The 25719-nt window shown below is 41.6% G+C and overlaps 1 protein-coding gene across 1 annotated transcript in view; it reads right to left on the reverse strand.

The window, feature by feature from the left end:
* Positions 1 to 478: 478 nt before the first annotated feature.
* Positions 479 to 25719, reverse strand: part of LOC126149697 (uncharacterized) — a 216263-nt gene continuing 191022 nt past the window's right edge. Inside the window, exons 2-3 of the mRNA XM_049915829.1 lie at positions 25020 to 25212; positions 479 to 640 (exon numbers count right to left, since the gene is read on the reverse strand). Coding sequence (XP_049771786.1) covers positions 495 to 640; positions 25020 to 25122 — 249 coding nt within the window. The 5' untranslated portion in view covers positions 25123 to 25212 and the 3' untranslated portion in view covers positions 479 to 494. The remainder of the gene's footprint in view (positions 641 to 25019; positions 25213 to 25719) is intronic.

The raw sequence follows: 25719 nt of genomic DNA on the forward strand, positions 1-25719 counted from the left end.
GGTGTATCACATTTGCTTTACGCTGTTGTGAGGAGCTTCTGGTCTCCAATAATCGTTTTAGTTCTTCTCTTAATCATTTGTGAGGCCCAACACTTGTTCCAAATGTCTGCTCTCGCAGTAGGTAGGTACCGGTGAATAGACTTGCTAGAGCCGTCATCGCAGACGCTGACTAGGGTGGTAGGGTGGCGGGGTGCCGAGTTGCGTCAGGTGTCAGGACGTGCCCCGGAGAGACAGTCCCAGCAGGTGCAGCTGCGGGAACAGGTGGAGGCCCTTCAGGCAGCCCGAGACACGAGGGCGGGCGAGGTGGAGCGCCGCGGCGGCGGCGGCGACGGCGTGGTGGGGGCGGCGGCGGCGGCGAGTCGCGCGGCGGTGCGCGCGCACATGACGCAGCGGCGCGCGCCCAGGTAGGCGCCGGGCCCGGGGCCGACGCCGGCGCCGCCGACGCCCAGGAGCAGCGGCCCGGCCCGCGAGCAGCGGTCCCGGGCGCGGCGGGCCTAGGCGCTCACGTAGAACTCGCGCCGCTTGCGGCACTTCTCGCGCACGATGTAGCACAGCGCCATCGAAATGAGCACCGCGATCGTCACGCCCATGCCGATGCTCACCCATATGATGGCCTCGTTGATGCCCGAGTGGCTGCGGCCTGCAACACGGCACGTCGCATTCTACATCCAATGCAGAGGTCTCACTGACAGGGAGACGAGTACGTAATTTACGAAAGAAACCATAGCTTCACTTCAGTATTTGACAGAAAGGATCTTAGTTGTCACTTAGACATTAGAGCTTGAGTTGACCATTATAGCACCCACTATTATACCAGGTGCAACTAAATTCCCTTTACAGGTTATCAGGACTTGTACAGGGAACTGAACCAGTTAAATCTGCCAAAGCAACTAATGTCCAGAAACTTTCCGTTTTCCCACTACACACAACATACCACCATACACGTTGCTGTCTCACTCCTGCTGCTTGTCATCTGGGCCTGCTGATAAGCCGGCCAGTGTAGCCCAGCGGTTCTAGGCGCTTCAGTCTGGAACCGCACGACCGCTACGGTCGCAGGCTCGAATCCTGCATCGGGCATGGATGTGTGTGTATCCTTGTTGGTTAGGTTTAAGTAGTTCTAAGTTCTTTGATGACCTCAGATGTTAAGTCCCACATTGCTCAGAGCCATTTGAACCATTTTGAACCTGCTGACACAGATACGGTCTCTCCACATCACACTCCAGTACACACTTTCACCAATCCGTGGTTGACCAACCTCCGCTCCAGCAATAACTTGCGCCAGTAGGCCTTCTTCAGATGCCACAGCTCTCGTAAATCGACGGTTTCACGTCATCCCACAGGCAGTAGTCGATTACCTTCACGTCGGGAGAATGTGCAAGCCAAGAATGTGGTCATTACGATCTATCAACTGTTGCCCAAATCGCTGGTCCACATGACCTAAGACCATAAGTGAAAAATAAGGTGTTGCACTGCTGTGCTAGAACGACCTGCTTTTTCACACATGCTATGGCGCATCTTCCAAAAGCCCATGCAGCATACCATCAAGCAATTGCAAGTACGTGGCACCTGTGAGCAGTGGTGAAAGAAGGTTTGGCCCAGTCACACGTCCAACCAGGATAACTTCTCATATGTTCAGACTGTATCGTTCCTGAAACCCACAGAGATGGCAGCACGTGGATATTAATTACCACATACACGACAGTTTTGGAAACTGAGAGCACTTTCCCTATGGCACTTCGCTTCATCCGTGGAATGGATCCACCATGGGAAGCTGCGCTCGTCAGCACAACCGTGCAAAAACCCCCTGCAATAGTGGGCTCGTGACGCAGAATTCTGTGACTGCCTTCCCTTTACGTCCAATGGGTTTACAGGTGCAGCTGCTGCTCGTACAGAACACACGGGACAGTTTGGTCATCCACATTCCGTCCACTTACTACATTTCTGGTACTCGCCACTGCACGGAGTACATCCTCTTCAAACTCAGGTATGCGCAAGCAAGGAGTGCTAAGGATTCTGGCGATGTGACAAACTCTCTGCATACATCTGACAAGCAACCCTCCTCCCATTGCACTGAGCTTCGCTCTACATTAACATCAAATCGTGAACTCTGAAAAAATTTCCAACAGCCAAGATCACTTGTAAAGTATTTATTTAGAATACCGGTTTCGGTACGACTGTGTTACCATCGTTGTATACGAGACGATACAAAGCACAGATGGTGGAGATTGTAAAGTTGAAGGTGTGTAACTTTTCCATATGCGTGCACTAGTCAACTATTACCCTATCAATTTGTTTCTGTCCTTACAGATCTGAAGATGGTAACACAGTGCTACCGAAACTGGTCATCTAAATAAATACTTTACTAGCCATCTTGGCTGCTTGGAATTTTTATGGAGTTCATTATACCACATATCGCCCCAAATTTGATAATGTCCGGAATATAAACGTGATGTCTGCTGATTCCGCAAAACTGTGGTTCACTATAGTCAAAAGCAACGTACTGAATACGAAATCTACACACAGCTTGTATGTTTTACTCTACTGAGTGATTACTAGCGTACCGTGGTGCAATATAAACAAAGCCCATGACCACAACAGCAACTCAATTCTCTCTTGCCAGATCACAAACTCAACTGATGGCACGTAAACAAACCACTGGTGGATACGAACAGGTGATCGTCAATTATGTATTTAATGACCTAATGAGTGGAACCGAAAGTGCAGGAGATTTGAAAGTGTATTGTGATATTTTAAATTTAGCGGGAAAACAGTACACTTCTTGGCAGTAGTTCCTATGCTAAACTTAACCGTCTTGCCCCTCACTAGAAGTCCTCAACGTGTATAATGGAAATTTAGTTACAGCCTGTATTAACTGAAAAGACTGCTATTATGATCATATCCATAAGTGAGGACTAATGTTGAGCTAAAACTGGTAGTTGTAATATCTTAGATGGTGCCACGGAAGGAAGCGAAGGACGATAATGGTTTAACATCACGTCTACAACGGGTGGAGGACACTGACTCGGAAGGGGAAATGAATGGGGGTAGAAAATTTCGCCATTGTCAAATGCCTAACAGTCAAATGTTTCACCACTCTCCCACTCCACTCATTATGTAGGCTTGGAATATAAGGTGTGCTAACCTCCCCAGTGATGGACTTGAACAGCAGAAATTTCTGAACGACTTGTTAGGAATGTCAGACATCCATCTTCTAATTTTTCATAGCAAAACTAAAAGGATGTGATGGTTGCATTTTCCTCTTAATATAAGTTGGGCATGGAAATGACGATATTACACAAACAGGAGGGGTATAGTGTGAAATACATGAATGCCCAAAGGTAACTGATGGCTCAAATGGAAGAACGGAAGAAATATTTTAAAACTCAGACCTGACCACAATAAAATATTTATTGGCATTGGTGACCGGTTTCTGTCAAAATGTGACCATGCCCAGACCATATACAGCATGGAGCAGGCGGTGGCTGTTATTGGGGCAGGTATCTGGGATACACGAATGTCAGTTGCCACGATACCAGCTTTATTAACCACCACTGCCTGCTCCATGGTGTGTATTACATTACATAACATTAATACTTGTTCCACAGATCGTGTAGATCACGAAATCGACATTTTGTAATCATGTGGAACATGTCAGATTAACATAATGCTTCTTCAGATGATGTAATTAATTTGTTTAAATTATTACATCGTATCTAAATGTTCATCTACTGAGTGGAAGGAGTTGTCATTCAGAGCCGGCCGCGGTGGTCTAGCGGTTCTGGCGCTGCAGTCCGGAACCGCGGGACTGCTACGGTCGCAGGTTCGAATCCTGCCTCGGGCATGGGTGTGTGTGATGTCCTTAGGTTAGTTAGGTTTAAGTGGTTCTAAGTTCTAGGGGACTTATGACCTAAGATGTTGAGTCCCATAGTGGTCAGAGCCATTTTGAGTTGTCATTCAGAAATTCTTTTCATTTTTTAACGTGTGATTGGCTATCTGGTAGACCTTTAATGCTATTTTGTAAATGACCAATGACTATTTTGGCAGCATGGTTCACTCCTTTCTGCGCCTAAGCTCGATTAAACTAGAATAATGAAGACCATCCTTTCTTCTAATATTGTAGCTATGCACTTTGCTGCTTTTTGAACTGGGATGCATTTTAATAACAAATTTCATAACTAAATATATGTGTTTAGAAGGTACTGTGAATATCCCTAGTTCCTGAAATAGATGTCTGCAAGGTGATCTTCAGTGGGCTGCAGCTATTATTCTGATTAAAGGCTTTTGTGCAATGAATGCTTTTTCTTTTAATGAAAGCAGTGAATGAAAATAGGCATAGTAGGCTAATTTACTGATATGTTTGTCATCAACCCTAATACCATAAGTAGCGGAACTCAAACATTTAAGCAGGTCATCAATGTGTTTGTTCCAATTCAATTTCTCATCAATGCACACACCCAATAATGTTTAATATTCTGCCTCAGCGACAAACGTCTGTTCTAAGTCTATACTTGTCAATGGTGTTAACCTGTTTGCTGTAAAGAACAATAGTTACTGTGTTTTCTCAGAATTTAGTGAGAGTCCATTTGCAGAGAACCATTTAATAACTTTCTGAAAGATATTATTTACATTTTCATCTAACTCGTGTTTTTGGGGTGTGATTACTACACTTGTATCATCAACAAAAACAAGTAGCTTTCCATCTCTATAAATATAATGAGGCAAGTCATTCATATATATTAAGAACAAAAAGGGTCTCAAGATTGAATCCTCTCCAGTTAGAAGACTATCTGTATTGTTAATCTAAACCTTCTGCGTACTCCCAGTTGAATATGAATTAAACCATTCGTGCACTGTCCCAGTCATACCACAATACTCAGGCTTATACAGACGAATTTAACGATTCACATAGTGAAAAGCCTCTGAGAGATCACAAAAAATTCCAGCTGTTTGATGTTCGGTTATTCAGAGCATTTAATATTTGACCAGTGACACTATGTATAGCGTCTTCTGTTGAGAAGCCTTTCTGAAAACCAAACTGACATATTGTTAGTACTTAATTTTTACAAATATATGAAGCCACTCCAGAATTCATTACTTTATCAAGACTTTTGGATAAGCTGTCAGAAGTGAGAAGAATCTAAATACAAATTTAATCTGCAGGTTCCTTGTAAAGTCTCTGTGACAAACTGGTAAGCACTGTACCAGTTTTGTTATATAAATGGATTATTACCAGTACCTTTAGGTTTCGTCTTTGTACAGGAAACTTGAAAATGCAGGCTCGACATCGGGAAAGGTCTGTAATAAATTCTACTTTAACAGTGAATTTTCCTGCTGCTTGACAATGAGACCTATGCTCACTTTTTCCGAGGTACAATGTGGTGAGGCCCTCTTAATTGAACTGAAGAGAATAGCATGGCGCTGTGAGTCATTGATATGGCTGAGATTTAGAACAAATGTTAATCTTTCCCAAAGAGAAATGCTCTATTTCTGTTTTTGGCTCTGTGTTATGAATGTATTAATCAAACGTACACAAAAATATTTTGTCTGAAGTAAATCATGATGGTTTTAAACCATTACGAAATAGTATTTCATGTGAATTGTGATGGCAGTATACCCAGTTTTTACAGACTCAGATTCAAGGACATCTCCAGATGTGGAGCAAACACTAGTCATAAAATAACGAAACAATACACACTATAAAATTGTTGTTTGTTTCTCGTTTTGTACTTCTCCTGTATCTACAATTAGAGCTCCAAGAGTGCTTATTGATTGTAGCGTACATAAATTATCACTGAGTTGGCGTCATAGAGTAGTGCTCATTACATTGAAAAACTTTCGGTCAGAACTTCCTCCTCACCAAACTAAGGAAACAATTAACGATACTGAAACATTGGTTATTTTGTAAAATGAGGGTTTTGCCATAGAAAAATATCTTTTTGAATTCTGGATGTGGACATCAACGCGATGTATGGCAGTTGTCCCCAGCGACACACTGACTCTTCTTACTCTGATATTACAGTAATTAGTCTTTAAGGCAACACACTAAAACGTATTTCCAATAACTACATACGAATCGGGTATTAGGCCTTAAATCTGTTGCGGCTGGTCGTCCGCTGCCTGCGTGGCAGTGTGAGGAGCAATCTGGGACCGTGACACAAGTGATAAGCAAGTCGGCAATCCCTCGAACCGTTATTTCTGCCAGTAAACGAACCCTGACGTTCCCACTGGTATTTTGTTCGGGCAGCTCCTCATAAGTCCAAGCGGAGCTCTGTGGACTCCGTTCCAGCCCCTCTCATCTTGTAAAAGTTTTGGAAACGTACGGAGAATCGGGCCCATGGTCTTCCGCACTGAAGACGGAGACGCTTATCATTCGGTTACGGATGTCGTCTATTTACTCTTTTTCCATCCCACGTACCTTTTGCACTTTTAACTTTCAGGTTAACTCAGTAGAATACTTGTCAATTCTAAAATAAATTTTGTTAGCTTTTCGGTCGGTGCAATATGCCTTTCTTCGTGATTTCATTACGTAATATTTATTTGGCACAAATGATAAATTTCAAACATTTTGTTGCGCTTTGAACTTGTGAAGTAATACGACATTTCTATAAAAGCTGTTTTATGTCGTCTTAATGCTCATAGTCTGATTCTAAGCATGTGAAATGTAACTGGATTCTATATTCGATGTCCTGTCTGTATTTGCTTTCCTCTGGTGTTAGTTTTCGGTAAGGCTCTTAATGTTATCATAGACTGTGTTTTATTATGTAACTGATACGAGTACAAACAAGGTGTAACTGACTCTTGTTCAACTTGGTCTTGATGTTTTCATTGTTACATTTCGTCTTTTGTCGTTTTATTACCATAACCTCGACGGTATATGAGATGGCAGTTACGTCGCGTACAGTAAATTTTGAGCAGCTACGTCCCCCCCCCCCCCCCCCCCAACATTCGTGTATGCCATTGGTCACACGCCTGAAATGTAGGGCATATTTCGTCTGTACTGTTTCTACAGTTCCTTACGTCTTCTCTATTTCCCTAATGCTCTGCATCAGTATATATGTGACGTTGCATTCATTGCTGATGCCTTTCATTTCCAAACAATCTGCAGAAACCAGCTTTATTCATACGTTTTTAGATATCTTTGTTAAGCTCGACATCCCACGTGCCCAGAGTAAGATTTCACTCAGCAGTAGAGTGTACGCTGATATTAAACATCCTTACAGATTAAAACTGTCTGCCGGACCGAGCCTCGAACTCGGGACCTATGCCTTTCGCGGGCAGGTGCTCTACGATAAAAGCTACCCAAGCACGACTCACGCCCCGTCCTCACAACTTTACATCTGCCAGTATCTCGTCTCCTACCTTCCAAACTTCGCCGAAGCTGTCCTGCGAACCTTGCAGAATCAGCACTCCTGGAAGAAAGGATATTGCGGAGACATGGCTTAGCCACAGCCTCGGGGATGTTTCCAGAATGAGATTTTCACTCTGCAGCGGAGTGTACGCTGATATGAAACTTCCTTACAGATTAAAACTGTCTGCCGGACCGAGACTCGAACTCGGGACCTTTGCAAAAGTCTGGCACACAGTTTTAATCTGGCAGGAAGTTTCATCCCACGTACCTTTTGCACTTTTGACTTTCAGGTTAACTCAGTAGAATACTTGTCAATTCTAAAATAAATTTTGTTAGCTTTTCAGTCGGTGCAATATGCCTTTCTTCGTGATTTCATTACGTAATATTTATTTCGCACAAATGATAAATTTCAAACATTTTGTTGCGCTTTAAACTTGTGAAGTAATACGACATTTCTATAAGAGCTGTGTTATATCTTACCATCTCTTGCCGTAGCCGACGTCATCGACTGTTCCTCGAGTCCTGTAGAAATCGTCTCATCTGTCATGATGCACCATGTCTAATTTCTGAATTTTACACAGATCTTCGTAACGCGGGCAGTTACAACCGTTAAACTTCATAATAAATATCTTATTTTATCTTTGGATACATTATTTCATTCTTAGGACGCTCCCCAACCTTCAAAAATGCCGCCCGGTTTACCTTATGTCACGGTCTTACCGTCGCTCTCTAGTGCCTCCCATCTTATGTCATCTTTCTGCCTGATAAAAACCGTGTCAATAACTATGCCAGTATGTTGAGGTTTTAGGTTAGTGTCCCAAATTTCATGGATTCCACAGGGATACGCTTATTGAATTGTTGCCCATTCAGCCCTACGGCCTCGACACATTTATTGGTAATAGAATGAGTGTTGGGAATAGGAGTGACAAAGCGTGGCCGAAAGGGGGTTGTTGGTTATTTATATCGCTGGAGAGTCCAATTTTTTCTTTCCTTATAAATGTGTCTCGTTTTCACTCATTGTACTTATATTATGTACGATTTTTTTTCTCGTCGTACGCCACCGCAATGTTCATCCCGATGTCATGTTTTATTTATTTTGGCGATTTACCGTCTTCAGCGGTTTGATTTGGCTAAGAACATTGGCGGCCTCTTGCTGAATTCTTCGCCACTGTTGAGAATTTTAATTTTGATTTTCTTTTTCTGTTTAAATACCTTACATAATATCTAAATTGTAATAGTATTTTGATCATACTTATTACATGGGATACTTTCCTTATTATGTAGTTCACCTGAGAATGCTGTTTTAATGCAGAAGAATCGGGTGTGATAATACAGAAATCTCCAATTTCAGTTGTCGTGCCGTTCAGTTTACTTGCTTTCATTCTACGTTTTAGCATACTACATATATCAGTATTTCATTGCTCATTCTGATTCCCTTCCCACAATCTATTTCTTTAGTAATTAAGCGCTATTGATGGGTTTACCTCATGTCAACTAAACTCTATCCACTTCCAGTACGTCTTTTAAATACACAGTGCATCACTTGAAGCTTGCACCGCAAATTTTCCGGAAATGGAGAGTACTGTTGATGTACGGTTTCCACAGAATGGATTGGTAGTCAGCGGCTCATATTGTAAGCCAATCAACTCATTCCAATAATACATAGAAAATGTATTTTTTATGCAATCACATACTTTTCTCAATGGAACAATGAGTACTGACATTAACGAACTAAATCAGGTTAAATCACAATATTTGTTGCAGTATTCTAGTGTGAGTAGTTTACGAGCTATAGTAATTTGCGAAAGTTCCCAAAATGACACTAGCGCAATGCCTGTGACAGCACACACTAACGAACAACCCAAGTGCATACACTACTTACGTGCGTTATGACTAGTAACGAGACAATTGACCATCACTGGTTGTGTTCAAAATCACCACCGGTAGCGGCGATACCCGCTTCTACTCTGACAAGGAACGCCTGCTGCACACGTGCTAGCATTTCAACGGAGATTTCCGAGCTGGCTGCAGTAATACGTACCTGGTTGTACTTGGTTGTAATTGGTATGTTCTTGCAGAAAGCGGCCAAGGTACAAGTCCTCTGTGTCCAATCCAACGATTTGGAAGCAGTTTGTGAAGACATGCTGTAGTGCTTCCGTCACTATGGGCTGGACAGTCATCATGTTGGTGCCTCATGTTCCACCTAGTTTGAAGAGGAACGTCTTATAGGATCCGTGGAAGATGGTCTGTTAGGAGGCTGAGACACTTATGCACGTTCAGTGTTTCGTCTATGAAAAACGGGCTTTGAACTGATAGTTCACTACTCCACATCGCACGTTGACACCTCACAGACGCTGACGAAGGCAACAGACGTGACAAAGCCAACGTGGATTGTCAACAGACCAGATGTGCATGTTTCGGCGGTTTGTCTGGCCGTGATTGGTAAACGTCTGTCTTAATGCCCCTGTACAGAAGCTAACAGGATTCTCATAAACATCTCCATCCAACTCTTGATGGACAGAGATGTGGTAAGGATGGAACCTATGTCGATGGTGAATGTGTAGGACACTTTCCTGACTCATGCCCCTTCCTGATGCAGTTGCATGGGAGCTAACATGTGGAACAACGGCAACAGCAGGAAGAACATTAATTTCCCACTCATCTGTCGTCACTCATTTCCTTCTGTTACGCTGGCTAAGTGTTATACTACCACTCGCACGTAATTGGTTGAAGAGACTGATAAACAATTGCCGAGATGGTTGACGTCTATTGAGATCTCTTGTCGCATACACCGCACAAGAACCAAGTGCATTGTTCCTACACTCTCTGTACACCATGAGCATGTTGGATTTTGCATACTCTATTAAATTGTATAGTCTACTCAGGACCTACAGCTTGGACAATCACACAGTAAATGATAAGCAAGTCGCAATGCACTCAGGGAGCACACAAGCACACCGTGAGCAAGCATAACAACATAGTATGTAGTAACTTCAATGGTTGAGTGGCGTAAATAAGTGTCGGTTTGAAAACTCTCCAAAATACGATATCTCGTAAACGACTCGCACTGGAATCCTGCAATCAACACCACTGGCATACTAATTTTCCTTACTTTTAGCTTAATAATGTCAATAGGCATTGTTCCATTTTAAAATATTGTATGCTTGCACAAATAATACACATTCTAACTACCAATACAATCTGTTTATTGACTAACAATACGAACCCCCGACTACCAATCCATTCCGTGAAAACCGCACAACAATAGCACTTTGCAAGTCCGCATCATTCTTGGTGCAAGTTTTAGGAGATTCGCCATGTTTACTTTTTATACTGCACATTGCTTCTAAGCCCTCTATTTTTCTGTTGGTATGTAACTAAACTAAGCAAGAAAACAGTAAATCTCTTTACGAAAATAATGAAATATAGAATCTGAATTTGAATCTCCATGAATTAACATGTGCTGCTGAAACTTACTCTCAAACTTTCTTCTGTATGTATGTCCGTTAGGCTTATCACTAGCTGGAAGACCATCTTGGAATAGATTATTCAGTGGAAAAGACACAATAAACTCAGGTAATAGTACTCGAATTTGATTTGGTACAAACACATTTCCTTTAATAACAAGTTTTACTTGGTTGTTTAAAACGCCGAATACCTCATGTGTTTGGTGTTGGTGTTGGTCTTAGGTGTCATTCCTGCATACGAAATGAAGGACACAAATCCTTTCGCGTTACTCGCTTGACAGGTCCACCATAAAATCGTTGACCGCTAGCGGGATGAACATTAATCCCCTCGAGATCCGCCCATCCGCTAGACTTCCTGGATCCAGGGGCAGTCAAAGCTACTGCTGCATTCATCGTTCTCTTACCACTATACTAAGTGTGATCAGATCCAGGAAGCGAGAAGTTGCGGGATGCTGGAGGAACACAGACCACTGTTGCGTCGGCTTTGTACGCTCAGCAGTATTGTGTTGCCTGAGAAAGAAAGGGAAGCAGCCATCGTACACTATATGAAAAGATGGAAAACGTATGAGAAGCGACAGAGTCCTGGGTGGTTTTTTAGACGACCAGATGAAATCCATTTGTGGAGCAATATTAAAATCGTCACTGCTAAAATGGGAGGAACTAAGAAACGTGAATTAGCCATTACCCTTCGTACAATGACATATCGCTCCTGACAAATGACAGAAAGACGGATTAATGCAGATGTCCAGGAGCGTACAAAAGGGATGAAACAAAATAATTAGAAAGGACTGAAACAAGAAATAGTCATATAATGTCACTCTCATCCTAAATTCTCTTTAACAATTAGAGGGGAAGACATGCAATGGAATGAACACATTAAATATTTAGGGGTTCGTATGGATCGAAAGTTAAACTTGCAAACCCACATAAATAATGTGCTGAGAAAGCAAAAAATAGGATCAGCGCACTGAAGAGATCAGCTTGTAGTAAATGGGGACGTTCAAGGACAGTGTACAACACAACGTAAGAAACCTACATAAGACCAATTACAACATATGGTAGCGAACACTTGTAGCAGCTACTACCAGAAATATCAACTGATTAGAAGAAGTCCATAACCAAACATTAAGAGTTATAACTAGTGGAGTAAAATTGAAAGCTTTATTGTTAATGACAATTATGATTGGATTAGAAGCTACTGACATAAGTATTCAAAAGTCGACACTGCTGCAGTATGAGAAACTGATTCGTCTATCCGACATAAGTTTAATGTCTAAAATACGAATTCGTCTAAGGATAATAACAGACAGTTGAAAACACAAATTAGTTTCATCCAAAAACGTAGAAGACATGAATTACAATATCAACTGCCAAAAGATGACACTTAAAAATTTATTTTCCCACTCCCTCCAATTCTGCTTCCTCGATTGCAATAATAGCTAGACATAATGGTTAATTATAAGAAAGTGAAATAGATGAGTTAATAAAGAGAGCTACAGCGTTGGGAACTAAAGACCTGATACAGGCTAAATATCTCTGGCTGCACATCTACACAGGCGGTTCATTGACTGAAAAAGGAGGAAACGTTGGAGTAGGAATATACAGCAAAAGTTTCTCTTTCTGTCTAACTTTACGACCGCACACTCAGATTTTTAAGGTGAAGCTAAAACCATCAGAACTGCTACAAGTCAGCTAAATAAGCATTTACATGCATTCGACAAAGTGGCTACATTTTGTAATGCCAGGGCAGCAACATCGACTGTTATCAACACACAAGACCAAAAGTCGTTCAAGTTAAACAAGTTTAAGATGTAATTAAATATAAACAACAGAAGAACAAGACACTAGCAGTTCAGTGAATACCATCATCCTGTCGCTAAGACGGTAATGAAAAAGCAGCTTTTGTAGCCAAAAAGGGGAGAAAAATTAGGATAGAGAAACTAACACGTCGTATTTTACACTGAAGCGCGCTATTAACACTTCAAGAAGAATTGAAACGATCCCTAAAATATTTTGTTGGGGGAAAAGATCTGAGGAAACCTCAAGGATGAATCGGTAGTGTCTGATCGATCAAGGACCGAAGCGGTAACCATATTTCGCTTAACTGCTTGCCTGCACATCTGCATCAAATCTCCATCCTACCGTCTCTATAATGTATTCTGTGCCACAAGATAGATCCATGAACAAGAAGCATTTAACAGAGTGAACAAAATTAAGTGATCAATACAGAATTAACAACATTTCATGGGGTAGCATGAAACCGAAACACAATAAACAAAGTGCCAAAACATCCAAAATAATAATTATTATTATGTGTATGATGTCGCTCATTCCTGACTTGGCAAGTCCTCTGCTCTGTCATTTGGCATTGAACTAGCAACCATGATCAGCAGTCAAGAACCAAAGTGAAGTGCTAAACAGTAAGCATCCCCTACCTGACCTTTTACAATGGCCTTCCAGTGGGCAATAATACCGGGAATCCTGCACCATGAGGGACTCCCTCTGTCCTTATCCAGACCAACTGATCAGAAGTGACCAATTAGAAACCTGTGCTATTTACTGGAGGCCACAGAATTTTACACTCCGCTGCTTGACAAACATTTGCAAAGCACAGACAACTGCATTCTTATGCCCATTAATTATCTTCTGCCAATAATTATCTACCACACCGACTAACCATCTTGAAATATATTGGTCAATTTTAAAATTTCCATTTCCATTGAGAAGATTTATAAATGATTCCTTGCTTATTTTTAGAGCACATGATTTGTTATTAGCCAGTTTTCCTTCGTGTAGATTTGAATATTGTTGCTTTAAATTCAGCTGTCTGGTGGCCAGAAATCTTAGTAAAGGTCTATTGGCAAGGACGTTCCCTAAAGCTGTGTGGAGCTGAAAAAATGGTTCAAATGTCTCTGAGCACCATGGGACTTAACTTCTGAGGTCATCAGTCCCCTAGAACGTAGAACTACTAGAACCTAACTAACCTAAGGACATCACACACATCCATGCCCGAGGCAGGATTCGAACCTGCGACCGTAGCGGTCGCGCGGTTCCCGACTTTAGCGCCTAGAACCGCTCGGCCACTCCAGCCGGCTGCGTGTAACTAAAGGACTAAACTGAAATTTTCGGCGCTGTCACTAATTGTCCAGCTAACAAATCAGCTTAATCGTCTGCATCATCAGATGTCACCAACTGAGGGATGGGGGCTTAATGTATCATTATAATAGTCACTAATATCGGTTTTCTTATAGATAGATTCTCAGTGACATTCATGACTCACGGCAGAACTAATCTGCAACAAGGAAATACGCTAGATAGTTTCAGCAATTGAACCCTGATTCTGTATGTGAAAGTTATGATAGCCTCCCAGATATGGAGTTAGTTGTAGCCTCTGATCTACTGCTTTTTTTTGGAAACTTTTTGTCCAAACGTTTTCGTAGAAAAACCCTACCTAAAGTTTTAACGTTGAAGTCTAAATCACTTCTAATATATGGGATGCTACAGAAAAGGTATTCGCTACACATTTTCAAACGAAGAACTGGATATAGTCGACTATCGTGGGACAGAGGATACGTAGCTTATCCTCTTTTGGTTGGAAATTATATTTTTAGTCTCGTTACGTCATTACAACCAAGATATGGAAACAATGAGGATTTTCTAAGCCTGCCTTGCTCTTCATAATGTTACTTATTGTTCCTAGAGGCGTCTACGTGAGTTCATCCCACACAGATTGACAATTGTATGGAATTTTACATTCGTTAAGTAGTCCAAAAATTATTTCAGAGGTGCTGGCTCCTTTTGTGTTCTTATTACACTTAAACACTTCCAGTACTTAGATAATACATACACTCAATAATACCGTAATCCATCCTAGCTCCTTCTATTTTCCGTTTCATAACCGTGTGTCATTAACATGTTACATACTTCTGGCAGTCTAACAAAACGCTTCCGCTATTTTTCAAGGAATATAATAGAAAAGCAAGTTTCTGAACAGATATCAGTATTCTGATCTATTGTCATCAGGAAACTCTAGTTATTAAGTTATTTAATTTGTGGTTGCTACCTCCTGTCGTTCGCAAAACAGCAGTGTGTGTCAAAGCTATAAGGCTGGTGCACAAGTTCGTAGTGTTTTTGTTTCTCATGCTGGTATTCCGGCTGCTGTGGGTTTGTTTATCGATTGTCATTTTTTATTTGTAGTTCACTGTTGTCATTTGGAGGTAGTGAGTGGCGCAGCAGACGCTATAAAATGGAATGCCAAGTGGAGTAATCGCAACATTTCCGACGTATTCTTCTGTTTGAGTTCAGTAGACTGTTACAGTAATGGCGGCAGCCACAAACATTTTTACCGTGTAAGGGGATAATGCCATTGACCAGACCATCGGGGTTTGATGAGGATAGTTGAAATGCATTGATTTACAATGGTCCACGTCATTGTACACGACAACTGGCACATGTGTTGAACTGTGATCATTCCACCAACGTGTGACGTTTGCATGTAGTGGCGAAGGTTCAAAAATACGGTTTATGGGTGCAGCATACTCCATGCCAATGACACAAAAATCAGAAAATGCCCATATGTGCATACCTGTTTGCTTGTCATCAGCTGGCTCATGAACGATAACGACCATACCTATTCTCGGTCGTTACCGGTTATAAGAAATGATGTCTTTATGGTAACACAAGGAAAAGAAATGAGTGGTTGTGCTCAATGGAAGCAGCAATGGCCTGTACAAACACATGCGTGCACCCACGAAGGATAATACTATGTATCTGGTGAATCGCCGATGGTGTGGAGTACTACAAATAGCTTCCCGAGGTGTAACCTTCAATCAACAACTTAGTCGTCTTGAAGACGCGTTTCAAGCACAACAACCAGGAAGACTGCGTGAAGTTATGCTACTCCACAACAATACCCGAATGCTCTCTGATAGACTGACAGAAAACACTACACAGGAAATGGGCTGGGAACTCATTCTGCACCCACCTTACTCACCTGACCTTGGGTCCTCAGATTTTCGCCTTCTCCTCTCTCTGTCGAACAACCTTCAAGGAACTTCCTTTCCGGATGAAAATATGCTCCGAAGGTAGCTCGACGTGTTTTTTGCCTCAAAATCACATTATTTGTGCAGTCGTGCAGGGTTGGCAGTTTGTTGTAAATAGTGAAGGAGAATATGTTGTTGATGACCAAAGTCTATGTTACGTTTATCTCCTGTGTCCTTATGGAAAAGCGATACGAATTTATGCACCAACTTAACTCACTAGCCTGTGAATAACAATCTGACATTAAAACGATGCAAATGGATATCTGTGATAATGCCCCTATCAAAAATATTACAATATCAGACTGCAGTGGCCTCTGTTGTCGATATAAGACTATGCGAGACGCTTAGCATCCACGTTGGTAAGTAATACATAAAGTCCAATATCTATCTGTGCACTACATTGCAGAGATTTTGCATGGCTACATTTCGAAGTCTTTGGACAGATGGTTGTCAAACTTTTTTGACACATACTCATACCATTTAATAAGCCAGTAAAGTATAACTAAATGTATATGAAACAAAGTGTCGCTTTCAAATTAAAATAAACTACATTTTTTTGGAAGAAATCTGGTTTAGTGGCCGTTATAAAGAATTTGTTGTGAATATATTGTCTTTCTGGAAAATCTTCGACAGTATAAAATACATACGAGTTTGATTTATGAGTATGCTTGTACTCTTTCATGACAAAGAAAAGATAAATACCATAAAAATATAAACATATCTTTAAAAAATTAATGAATTTTAACCAATATGAACACTATATACGAAAGGCATGCAAGAAGTCAAATACGTTAACTAAAGCAGTACATAATAGATTTCTGCCATTATAATTTCAAAGTGTATTAAATTGAAAGACACACTGAAAAAGAGTCAGATTCATGTCAGTTACCAACATGTACATATCAGTATCTAAAATGAAGGATTTCTGTGAAATGAAAAAACAGCAACAACTGAAGATTAGGCTTAGTCAGGAGACATAAAAAGAAAATATTTAGGGTCGTTGAGAATATGGGAAATATTTGGAAACAAATTAGAGAGAGGACAATTGTCAGACGTGCTGAAGTGCTAAAACACATTCTGTACAGAACACAGACGTGCCATGCTACAGGCTAGACACATAGATGCTACACAACGATTGCTATAGGATCATCTGGAAAAGGAAATATATTACAACAAAACTTTTAATCATTTGGTTATCTTCTTAGGCATCTAATTTAATAAAACACATAGTTACATGTTAATACATCTTCATCATTTAAACAATTTATTGATGAGTCAAGACCATTGAATTATTCACATGAAACCATGTGAACTGTATTTAGTAGAGCAAAGTTTGTGAAGTTTCGTTGGTGGCATGGTATTTGTATGAGAATTTACTATATATAGTGATTTCCTTTCTTAGATATATTTGTGATAACTTAAAGGATTTCTTACACTGGATTTAATAAGTGCTAGTATTCTGCACAAATTGTTGAACAACCCGAAATACTTTTGGTGAATGTTAGTCAAATGTAAACCAAACTTAGATGACAGCCATTAATTGTTACTGTAATACAAAAAAGTATGTTGTTACGAAAATATTCGGGAGAGGAAAGTTGGCATCATACGAAGTGGACACTGTGGACTGATAACCAATGTCTAGAAGTGTAGTAGTTTTGTAGTTAACTAGACAAAGTGCATCAAAATGTCTGTTATTGACAGAACTATCCTGTTTTCATTGAGATGTTTCCTGTGGCAAGTATGTTATCAACTTCATTTTAAGTCGTGATTTATGCATGCTGTGTCATTAGAAGTTGCTTTTTAAACATAGATGTTTAACAGCTTCAAGGATTTCTGGAAATGGAAGAGAATCACATAAAACCAAAACACACCAATGAAAAAGTTACTTGATATACATATAAATAACAGCATAACAGGGACAAATGATGCATTTCTTTCGTGTGTACGAGTGATAGCGCTATGTAGCTACAAATTCTTAAGTATAGTCGGAAAAATGATAACTATTCTGAATCACGACAAATTCAAGGACCATCCACAGACACTGCATAACAAGAACTGAAATTTGCTGTTTATGAAGTCGTTTCGTTCACCGAAATCTCTTTTGTTCACATTTCTGATGTTATTGTGGAAACTACATGGGTTCTTAGAATCTGATTTATTTTAAAGGAATTAATCATGTTCCATTTTTTAGTAAATCACTGTTTTCAATAGTATTTCATTTCTCAGTATGTGAACAAATAACTATATGCTGAATACTACGCAAAATATTAACGGTTTTGGGAGTGGATTATTAGGCAACATTGCTAAAGTATTGTACATTGGCATAGGCCCTGAACTGGAATAAAATCATTCAGCCTCAAACAAAAGAAACTGCTTCACGTTAGTAACTCCTTTGAAGCATCATTTATTAAGTTCAAATTAGTTAAGGAAACCACACTAAGGTAACAAAAGAAATATGTAAAAATTATGATAGCAAAAATGATGAAAAAACCAAAAAATAGTTTCTTTACAAAAGTTGCAAAATTTAAAAAAATGTGGTATAGTGGGTTTCACAGTTGCTGTAAGTTAAATAGCACTCAGTTTTAAAAAAGCAAAAGTTTACAGTAAGCGTCATGCACAGAGCTCAATTTATTTCACCAGCACTGACATTAAACTCAATTAATTAAACCTTATGCTGAAAATTAGTTAAATTCTTGTTAGTGGTCATAGATTACTTTTTACTTTTTACCTTAGTGACCCCTTAAGCTCTGAGTTTTCTCTCTTCCACTGTTCTGCCCAACCAGAGGAAAATTTTTCTTTTTGTGTTGGATGCACTAAAGTTCCAAATCTCAGATATAAAATTCTGCGCTAGAGTCAAACTGTTACTACTGACTTGAATCTTCATTTTATTAAATTTATTTAAAATGTGTATCATTTTTAGTCAGTAAAGTATAGGAGAATTCGCAGCACAGTTCCTTAGAAGAATAATCATGTTTTAGAAGACAGAGCTTTTAAAAGTCGTTGAGATGAAAGTGGATTGCAGCGAAAGCTTTAGGGGACTTGGCGTAAGTCCCAAGGCAGAGAGAGCAAGCGACCGGGATTGCGGCACAGAATTTGCCCCGGTTATGCGTTATTTATAAGGTCACTTATCTGGAGGCCAGGCGCCAGCATGTGCTAGCACGCCTGACCTCTACCGGAGGTGCTGCGCAACTCGACGATGGACGCCATTGTAGGCTCAGCGACTCACCATCTGAAACAGGAAACAATCAGCTGTACCAACTAAAACGACACTCACTGCCAGGCACTGGGAGGCACAGCTGGTTCAAGTGGCGCGGACACGGCCACTGATAGAAACACCGTGGTGCTGCCACAGTGAGCGGAAGCAATCTAGAATGCAAGCAGTTTTATTCCGAAGGCAGAATGAATTTACTATGCCTCCAAAGCTATTTACCAACAAGGGAACCTTGTACAAAATGCTGCAGAGGATATGAAAATAACAATACTGCAGAGAAGGAAGCAAGAATATTTCTGAAATCCTTTCTATGAATAGCGTGTATTTCAAAATTCATCAGTTGCTGCTCAAAAAGGGAAATGCAAAATATATCAGTATGATTCATCATTTTAAAAATAAGATTAAAATATGAAATATTTTCGTGGACAGTGCTCTTACAGAATGGAATTGCCTGCGTAAATAAAGAATTTTACCAGCAGTTCAAGACGGTAATACGACATTTTTCAAAGAATTCTGTACTCTCTGTTAATCGATTTCCTTTAAAGAAGTTGAACTAGGACGTTGGCTTCATTACTGCCACCAGCAATTTTGATAAATTTAACATAAAATGATCTATGTTACATGTAACTGTTGCACTTATAGGTGATGTAGTACCTGCTTAAATTTCAAACTGAACATGAAACACAAATGATTATTGCGTAATTAATTTCTCTAGATAAACCAGAGTGAGAAACATCAGTAAAATGGACGATGCCTATACTTCACGATTCATAGTTTCATTAATGAGTATGCTCTTGCAGTGTCACGCTTCATTTAAAAATGCTACTGATTCTATGTGAGCTGAACTGTTATGATGTAATTATATCCTTTGTGGGGAATGGGGAATGAACGAGTAGCAGGTAAAATTTCGGGATGCTGAATGAGGCTGTCGATTCTTCGCCTTCGAGACCATACCAAACAGCAGCCACGCAGAAGACAAAATTACAAAGTCTCATATTAGAACAAAGAACTGACATAAAGCGTATATTTTGTTAATAGTTATTAAAGTGTCCTTCAACCTCTTCGTTGTGTCATCATGTACGGCAATTCATATTCGTCGTTAATTTCTTCGTATGTCAGTCATTAGATGAGTGATTTTGTCAGTGGCTGGAGTAGAGTAGTGTCTACCAATTATCTTGTGAAGGTTTCACTAGAGAAAGGGAGGACTAAGAGAGTTTTGAGGAGTGTCTGCTGGTGACGGAAAAGTGTGACAGCCCGTGAGTCGAGCCCTGACCCGCTGCTGTCGTGAGCAGCCTCCTTAACCACTAAAGCCACTCTAGCATGTCTCCGTGCGCTTCTAAGATTGGCAATGTATCTCCTGTAAATTCAGAAATTCACGATTAGATGTTCACTCACATAGTCTGTGACAATAGCACTGCTGAGGCAAAGGATTTTGTTGACGAGGTTGGCTTACCATACGGGTATACACATATCTGATCAATGAGCGTAAAGTAACGAAATCAGTGGCGTGGAACGATATCAGTGAAATCTTTTAGAACTGCTAAATCTGCGACGTAAGAAGCATAATTTTTTAGAAACGAAATCTTTGTGAGGGAAAAATTAGAACTGACTTCACCTGTTCGTTGCGAGTCCATGCTTTATGTGTATAGCCTATAATGAGCACGCCTCCTGTGAATTTCATGCATTAAGTCTCCATTAAGTCGTACTGCACAGCTTTCTTAATGTAAAACCACCGCAATTTGCTAGAAACTTTTATTTTGCTGCAACTTATTTCGATATTAAATTTATTGCCCGGCAGGATTTAAAATTGTGATAGTGTATATCACACTTCTACAAAATATAAATCTATTAAACATCTATTTAGCTCTGGAATATGACACGACTTCATCAAAAAGGCATATAATATATTTTAAAATTGTAGAAGTGTGACATGCACTGTACAAAATTTTGAAGTCTGTCCGACAATGACTTTAACGTTGAAGCTAGTTGCACAAGAGTCGAGATTTATAACAGCTTTACAATAAACTGAAATCTAAGTCGTGTAGCATAATCCTTACGAAATGCTAAACCAGGATCATCCGCGAGATACATAGGTTCACTGGTCATGTGTAATTGGAAGAAATGTCGCTAACAAGATGAGATGTGCCAGAAGGCGTGCGCTGACTACCTAACGCGACTGCTCGCATAAAGCACAAAATTCGAGTTCGAAACTTTGTTTGGCTCAAGCTTTCAATGTCGACGTCGTCATTACATCAACCAACCCTGAGAGTATCCGACGGCCGATGACAACAGACGGGGAACTTCAGTGCAGTACCTATTTAGGCCTTTGTTCCCAGACGATTCAACGATTGAAGACACAGAGAACGATCGGATTCGCTCTGAATTACTAGACCAGGATGTGAGTAATAGCGTTGTGATACCATCTGCCCAGAAGTAAGTGAGGCCAGCGTTTGGCGTCATTGGCCGGGAAGCCCCTTGCGGGGCAGGTCCGGCCGCCTTGGTTCAGGTCTTATTACATCCGACGCCACATTGGGCGACCTGCGCGCCGGCTGGGGATGAAATGATGATGAAGACAACACAACAACCAGTCCCTGAGCGGAGAAAATCTCCGACCCAGCCGGGAAACGAATCCGGGCCCGTGGGAGAGCAGTCCGTCACGCTGACCACTTAGCTATCAGGGCGGACAGGCTAGCAATGATGAAGTTAAACAGGAAGAATGCACCAAGGCCTGCTATAATATGACTGGCCTATTTGTTTGGTAAATGCCAAAGTATAGGATAGCCTTGGGCGCCGTCGCTGAGGGATCTCACACAGGTAGTAATCATGAGCCTCCTACGGTACGGTTTCAGAAGAGGAAAATCCGCCGGCGATGCATTAAAACATTTAATGAATATTGTGAATACCTCAAATGACATGTATTTTATAGGCATAGTGATTTATATAGCTGGGACGTTTCAAAATTTGTTGTGGCCTGCCCTGTTCAAAAGACCGAAACAGATGCATTGTGCCAGCTGTGTCTACAGCAGTGTAAGAGATTATTAGAAAGACAGACAGGTGTGATTAGAATGCCCTAGGAAGGCCGACTACAGAGCTCTGTTCGTGGACCAGAGTTCTAGGATATTGTCGTAGTATCATTGCTGAACCAGCTTCAAAGTATAACAAACACTGGAGGCTTGACCACCTATGCAGACGATGCAAGAAATCTGGGACAGGGCAGAAACAGTAAGAAGAACCTACCAGTTCATTCCTAAGAAAGAACAAGAATTGAATGTGTGTGAATTCCTAAGGGACCAAACTGCTGAGGTCATCGGTCCCTAGACTTACACACTACTTAATATAACTTATTCTAAGAACAACAGACACACCCATGCCCGAGGGAGGACTCGAACCTCCGGCAGGAGGGGCCGAGCAGTTCGTGACATTATGCCTCAAACCGCACGGCCACTCCGCGCGGCTAACAAGAATGACGTGCTTCCTTCTGACCAAGAGCTCTACACACTGATGAGCCAAAACATTATGACCACCTGCAGAATAGCTTGTTTGTCCGTCTTAGGAACGAAATACATCACTCATTCTACGTATCACGGTTGAGGCAGTTTGTTGGGAGGTTTGTGGAGGATAATGGCATTAGGTGTCCTCGCACAGGTCATGTAATTCGTGAAAATAACGGGCCGCTGATTTGCGTGCGCAGTGATGGTGCCCCACAGCGCCCGAGATGTGTTGCACTGGATTTACATCACTCGAATTTGGTCGCCGAGACTTCAACTTGAGTTGACTGTAAGGCATCTCAAACCACTTTAGCACAGTTCTGGCTCCGAGACACGAACATTTATACTGCTGAAAGATGAAATCGCCTTCAGGTAAGACATCAAGCATGAAGCAATGTAGGTGGTTCTCAGCTGTCATCGTGTCTTCGATTGCAACCACAGGTCCTAGGCAAGCGCCGTACGGCTTCCATCAGCCTGCATCCTTGGCGCGGAGCACGTTTCGAGCTTTTGGAGACGACCATTGACCTAGTACAGCAAAAATGTGATTCACCCGAAGTGCCGACACGTTTCTACCGATCTACGGTCGAATCCCTATGGTCCCGTGCCCACTGCAGTCGTAATTGACGATGTAGCTGGGTCAACATGTGAACACGAAGGGTCTGCTGCGGAGCTCCACGTTCAACAACGCACGATGAACGATGTGCTCCGAGACATTTACGCGTGCCCCAGCGCTGTGCTCTCTCGGCAGAGGTACAACAGATTACCATCTATCCTTCTTTACACAGCAGACAAGCCTCCGCACCCCACCTTTTGCCTGGTGATAGTTTCAATGTCCTTCTAGCTCTTTCCGTGGATACTCACGACAATAACATGTGAAAATTCGACCAGCTTCGCCATTTTCGAGAAATTCATTCACAGGCTCCGCGTAATAATAATATGCCCTTTGTGAAAGTCGCTTATTGTAATGAATTTCCCCATTTACAGCGCATAATCTCGCTTGGGTGATCCCCTCTCCTTGTCTACTCCGCTCACATACTTTTGTTACCGCGTCCCATGTCGAGTTCAGCGGTAGTCGTAATGTTTTGGCTTATCAGTATCCACTACCTGTTGAGACATGGTCCACAGACCATATCCCAGCTACTTCCTAAAAATACAACATCGCACTTGTGAATTGGGAGCATTCGGCACCGTGGATCACATCACCTGGGAATGTGCCATGAGATATGGTACTGGAGACCAGGACAGGAACGCATTTGTAAATGCAACAGTCTGAGAAACAGTGGCATAATCTGAAATCTCTGACGCCTAAAATACCAGCCTTTGAGCTGCAAACCAACATGGCTTTCAGAGAACAAAGAAGAGGCCATACTCCACCTACAGCAATATTCTGGAAGCATTGAGGAGATGAGCCCCGGGGGACCAGGAAGGATTTCCTGAGGCCTCGGCAGCCGTCTGAGAACCTCTACACTCCGAGGAGCACAGCAGCTTAAACCCCGTGAATCCTGAGCTGTACATCAGCGTGTCAGGGCCAACCATCCAGACAAACGTGAAATTTAGCGTGGTTCTGATACTAAGTACAGCAGTGTAGTGTAATGCTGTGTAGTGCCGAATTATATAGTAGTGTAGTCCAGAATTATGAATTAAAAAATTTGTGACCTACCACTGCTGCATAGCGTAAAAGTGCAATAGCTAGTACCAACTGGATTCCAGATGAAAGTTATCTGCGCACCAGACAGGCAAATGGTAGATATTTTTAGTCATTATTGTTTCTTTTTGTGTAGATATTCTATGTAGATTTTTCACCTTAAATAGCACAATGCTTAGTTATTACTAACATAGCTGAAATTTTGTTAAAGTATTATGTGCTATATTCATGCCAGTTCAAGTACAACATTCGGTCTGTTATTTTACACAGAAAAAAAAACTAAAACCAAATACCAAATAAACAAATAAATAAATAAGTAAACAATGTCTTCATTACAGTGCAGATTCAGTATTCGTGGAAGAATTTCACTGATGTCATTAGGATATCCTCTTTCTATTGCTACATTTCCTCTTGTGGACAGGTTTCTGGTCTCGCACACAACATTAATTTGGATGTTCAAAGTGGAGTACATATCGTTATGGAGAGAATGATCATTTTTGGAACCAATCCCTTAGGGTGTGTTCTTTGCGATGTCCTTCCTTTCTGGAGGGCTACTGCAGCTAGTTTTTCAGAAGAGATCAATTGAAAATGTGCGGGTAGAATAAAGTTACGAGCTGTGCTGACGGGATAGCTCACTCTGCCAGAGCACTGCCCACGAGAAATGAAGTACCGGTTTCGAGTCCCGGTACCAAATAATAACAAACTCTTGAGAACTTAAAAAAGAAAATTAAGTGCTGCCTATAGTATCATCTGATACTTGTCTGAGTGTAGCTTTTAGGAGCGAATGTAAATTTGAGGAGTAGTGAGCGCGCACTCACCGTTTTGCAGGTTGGAGAAGATCCCCACCTTTCCCGCGACCCGGCCGCCTACCGGCATGATAGCGATGGCGGCCTGCAACACAGAGAGCGCCCACGCCGCCATCAGCGCTGAGCGCAGAGCCGACTCCGCGACGCAGCGAGCAGCGATCAACTAGCTGCTGAGCCGAGCTGAGCTGAGCCGAGCCGAGCCGAGCTGCAACAGCAAGCGACGCGCCACGCGGCCCACGTCAGTCGAGTCGCCGTGTCGCCGTGCGCCCTCCGCGCCCCAGCCGCAACACCGAGCGCAGCGTAGCAGCGAGCGCCAAGCGGCGGCAGCAGCAGCGGTGGCGGCAGCGAGGCAGGGAGCAGCAGGTAGCGGGAGCGCCTGGTTGTTAGGCTACACTTCCAGCAGCATCGTCCGTCGCGTTGTCAGCCGACAGGCGAACACCCGGCCTTCTCAGCAGAAGAAAAATGTTGCCTGTTATCGTGAACTGTGTAAGAGCCGTAAAGTAATCCACGACCTGCCTGAATCAGCATATTTCAAGTTTAATTACCTTTATTTGTTTAGCCTTTTCCCTCTAATCTTAAGTATTTAGAAAGAGTCATAGCTTTCTTATTTTATCGTCTCTTTAGCCTTATCATCTTGTCTACACCCAGTCTCGTCTACAGTCTCTTTTATATATTCCAATATTTATGTAATTCCCTTATTTTCTCTCTCTAA

The sequence above is a fragment of the Schistocerca cancellata genome, chromosome 2 (assembly GCF_023864275.1).
Source record: "Schistocerca cancellata isolate TAMUIC-IGC-003103 chromosome 2, iqSchCanc2.1, whole genome shotgun sequence".
In the NCBI taxonomy this organism is placed as follows: domain Eukaryota; kingdom Metazoa; phylum Arthropoda; class Insecta; order Orthoptera; family Acrididae; genus Schistocerca; species Schistocerca cancellata.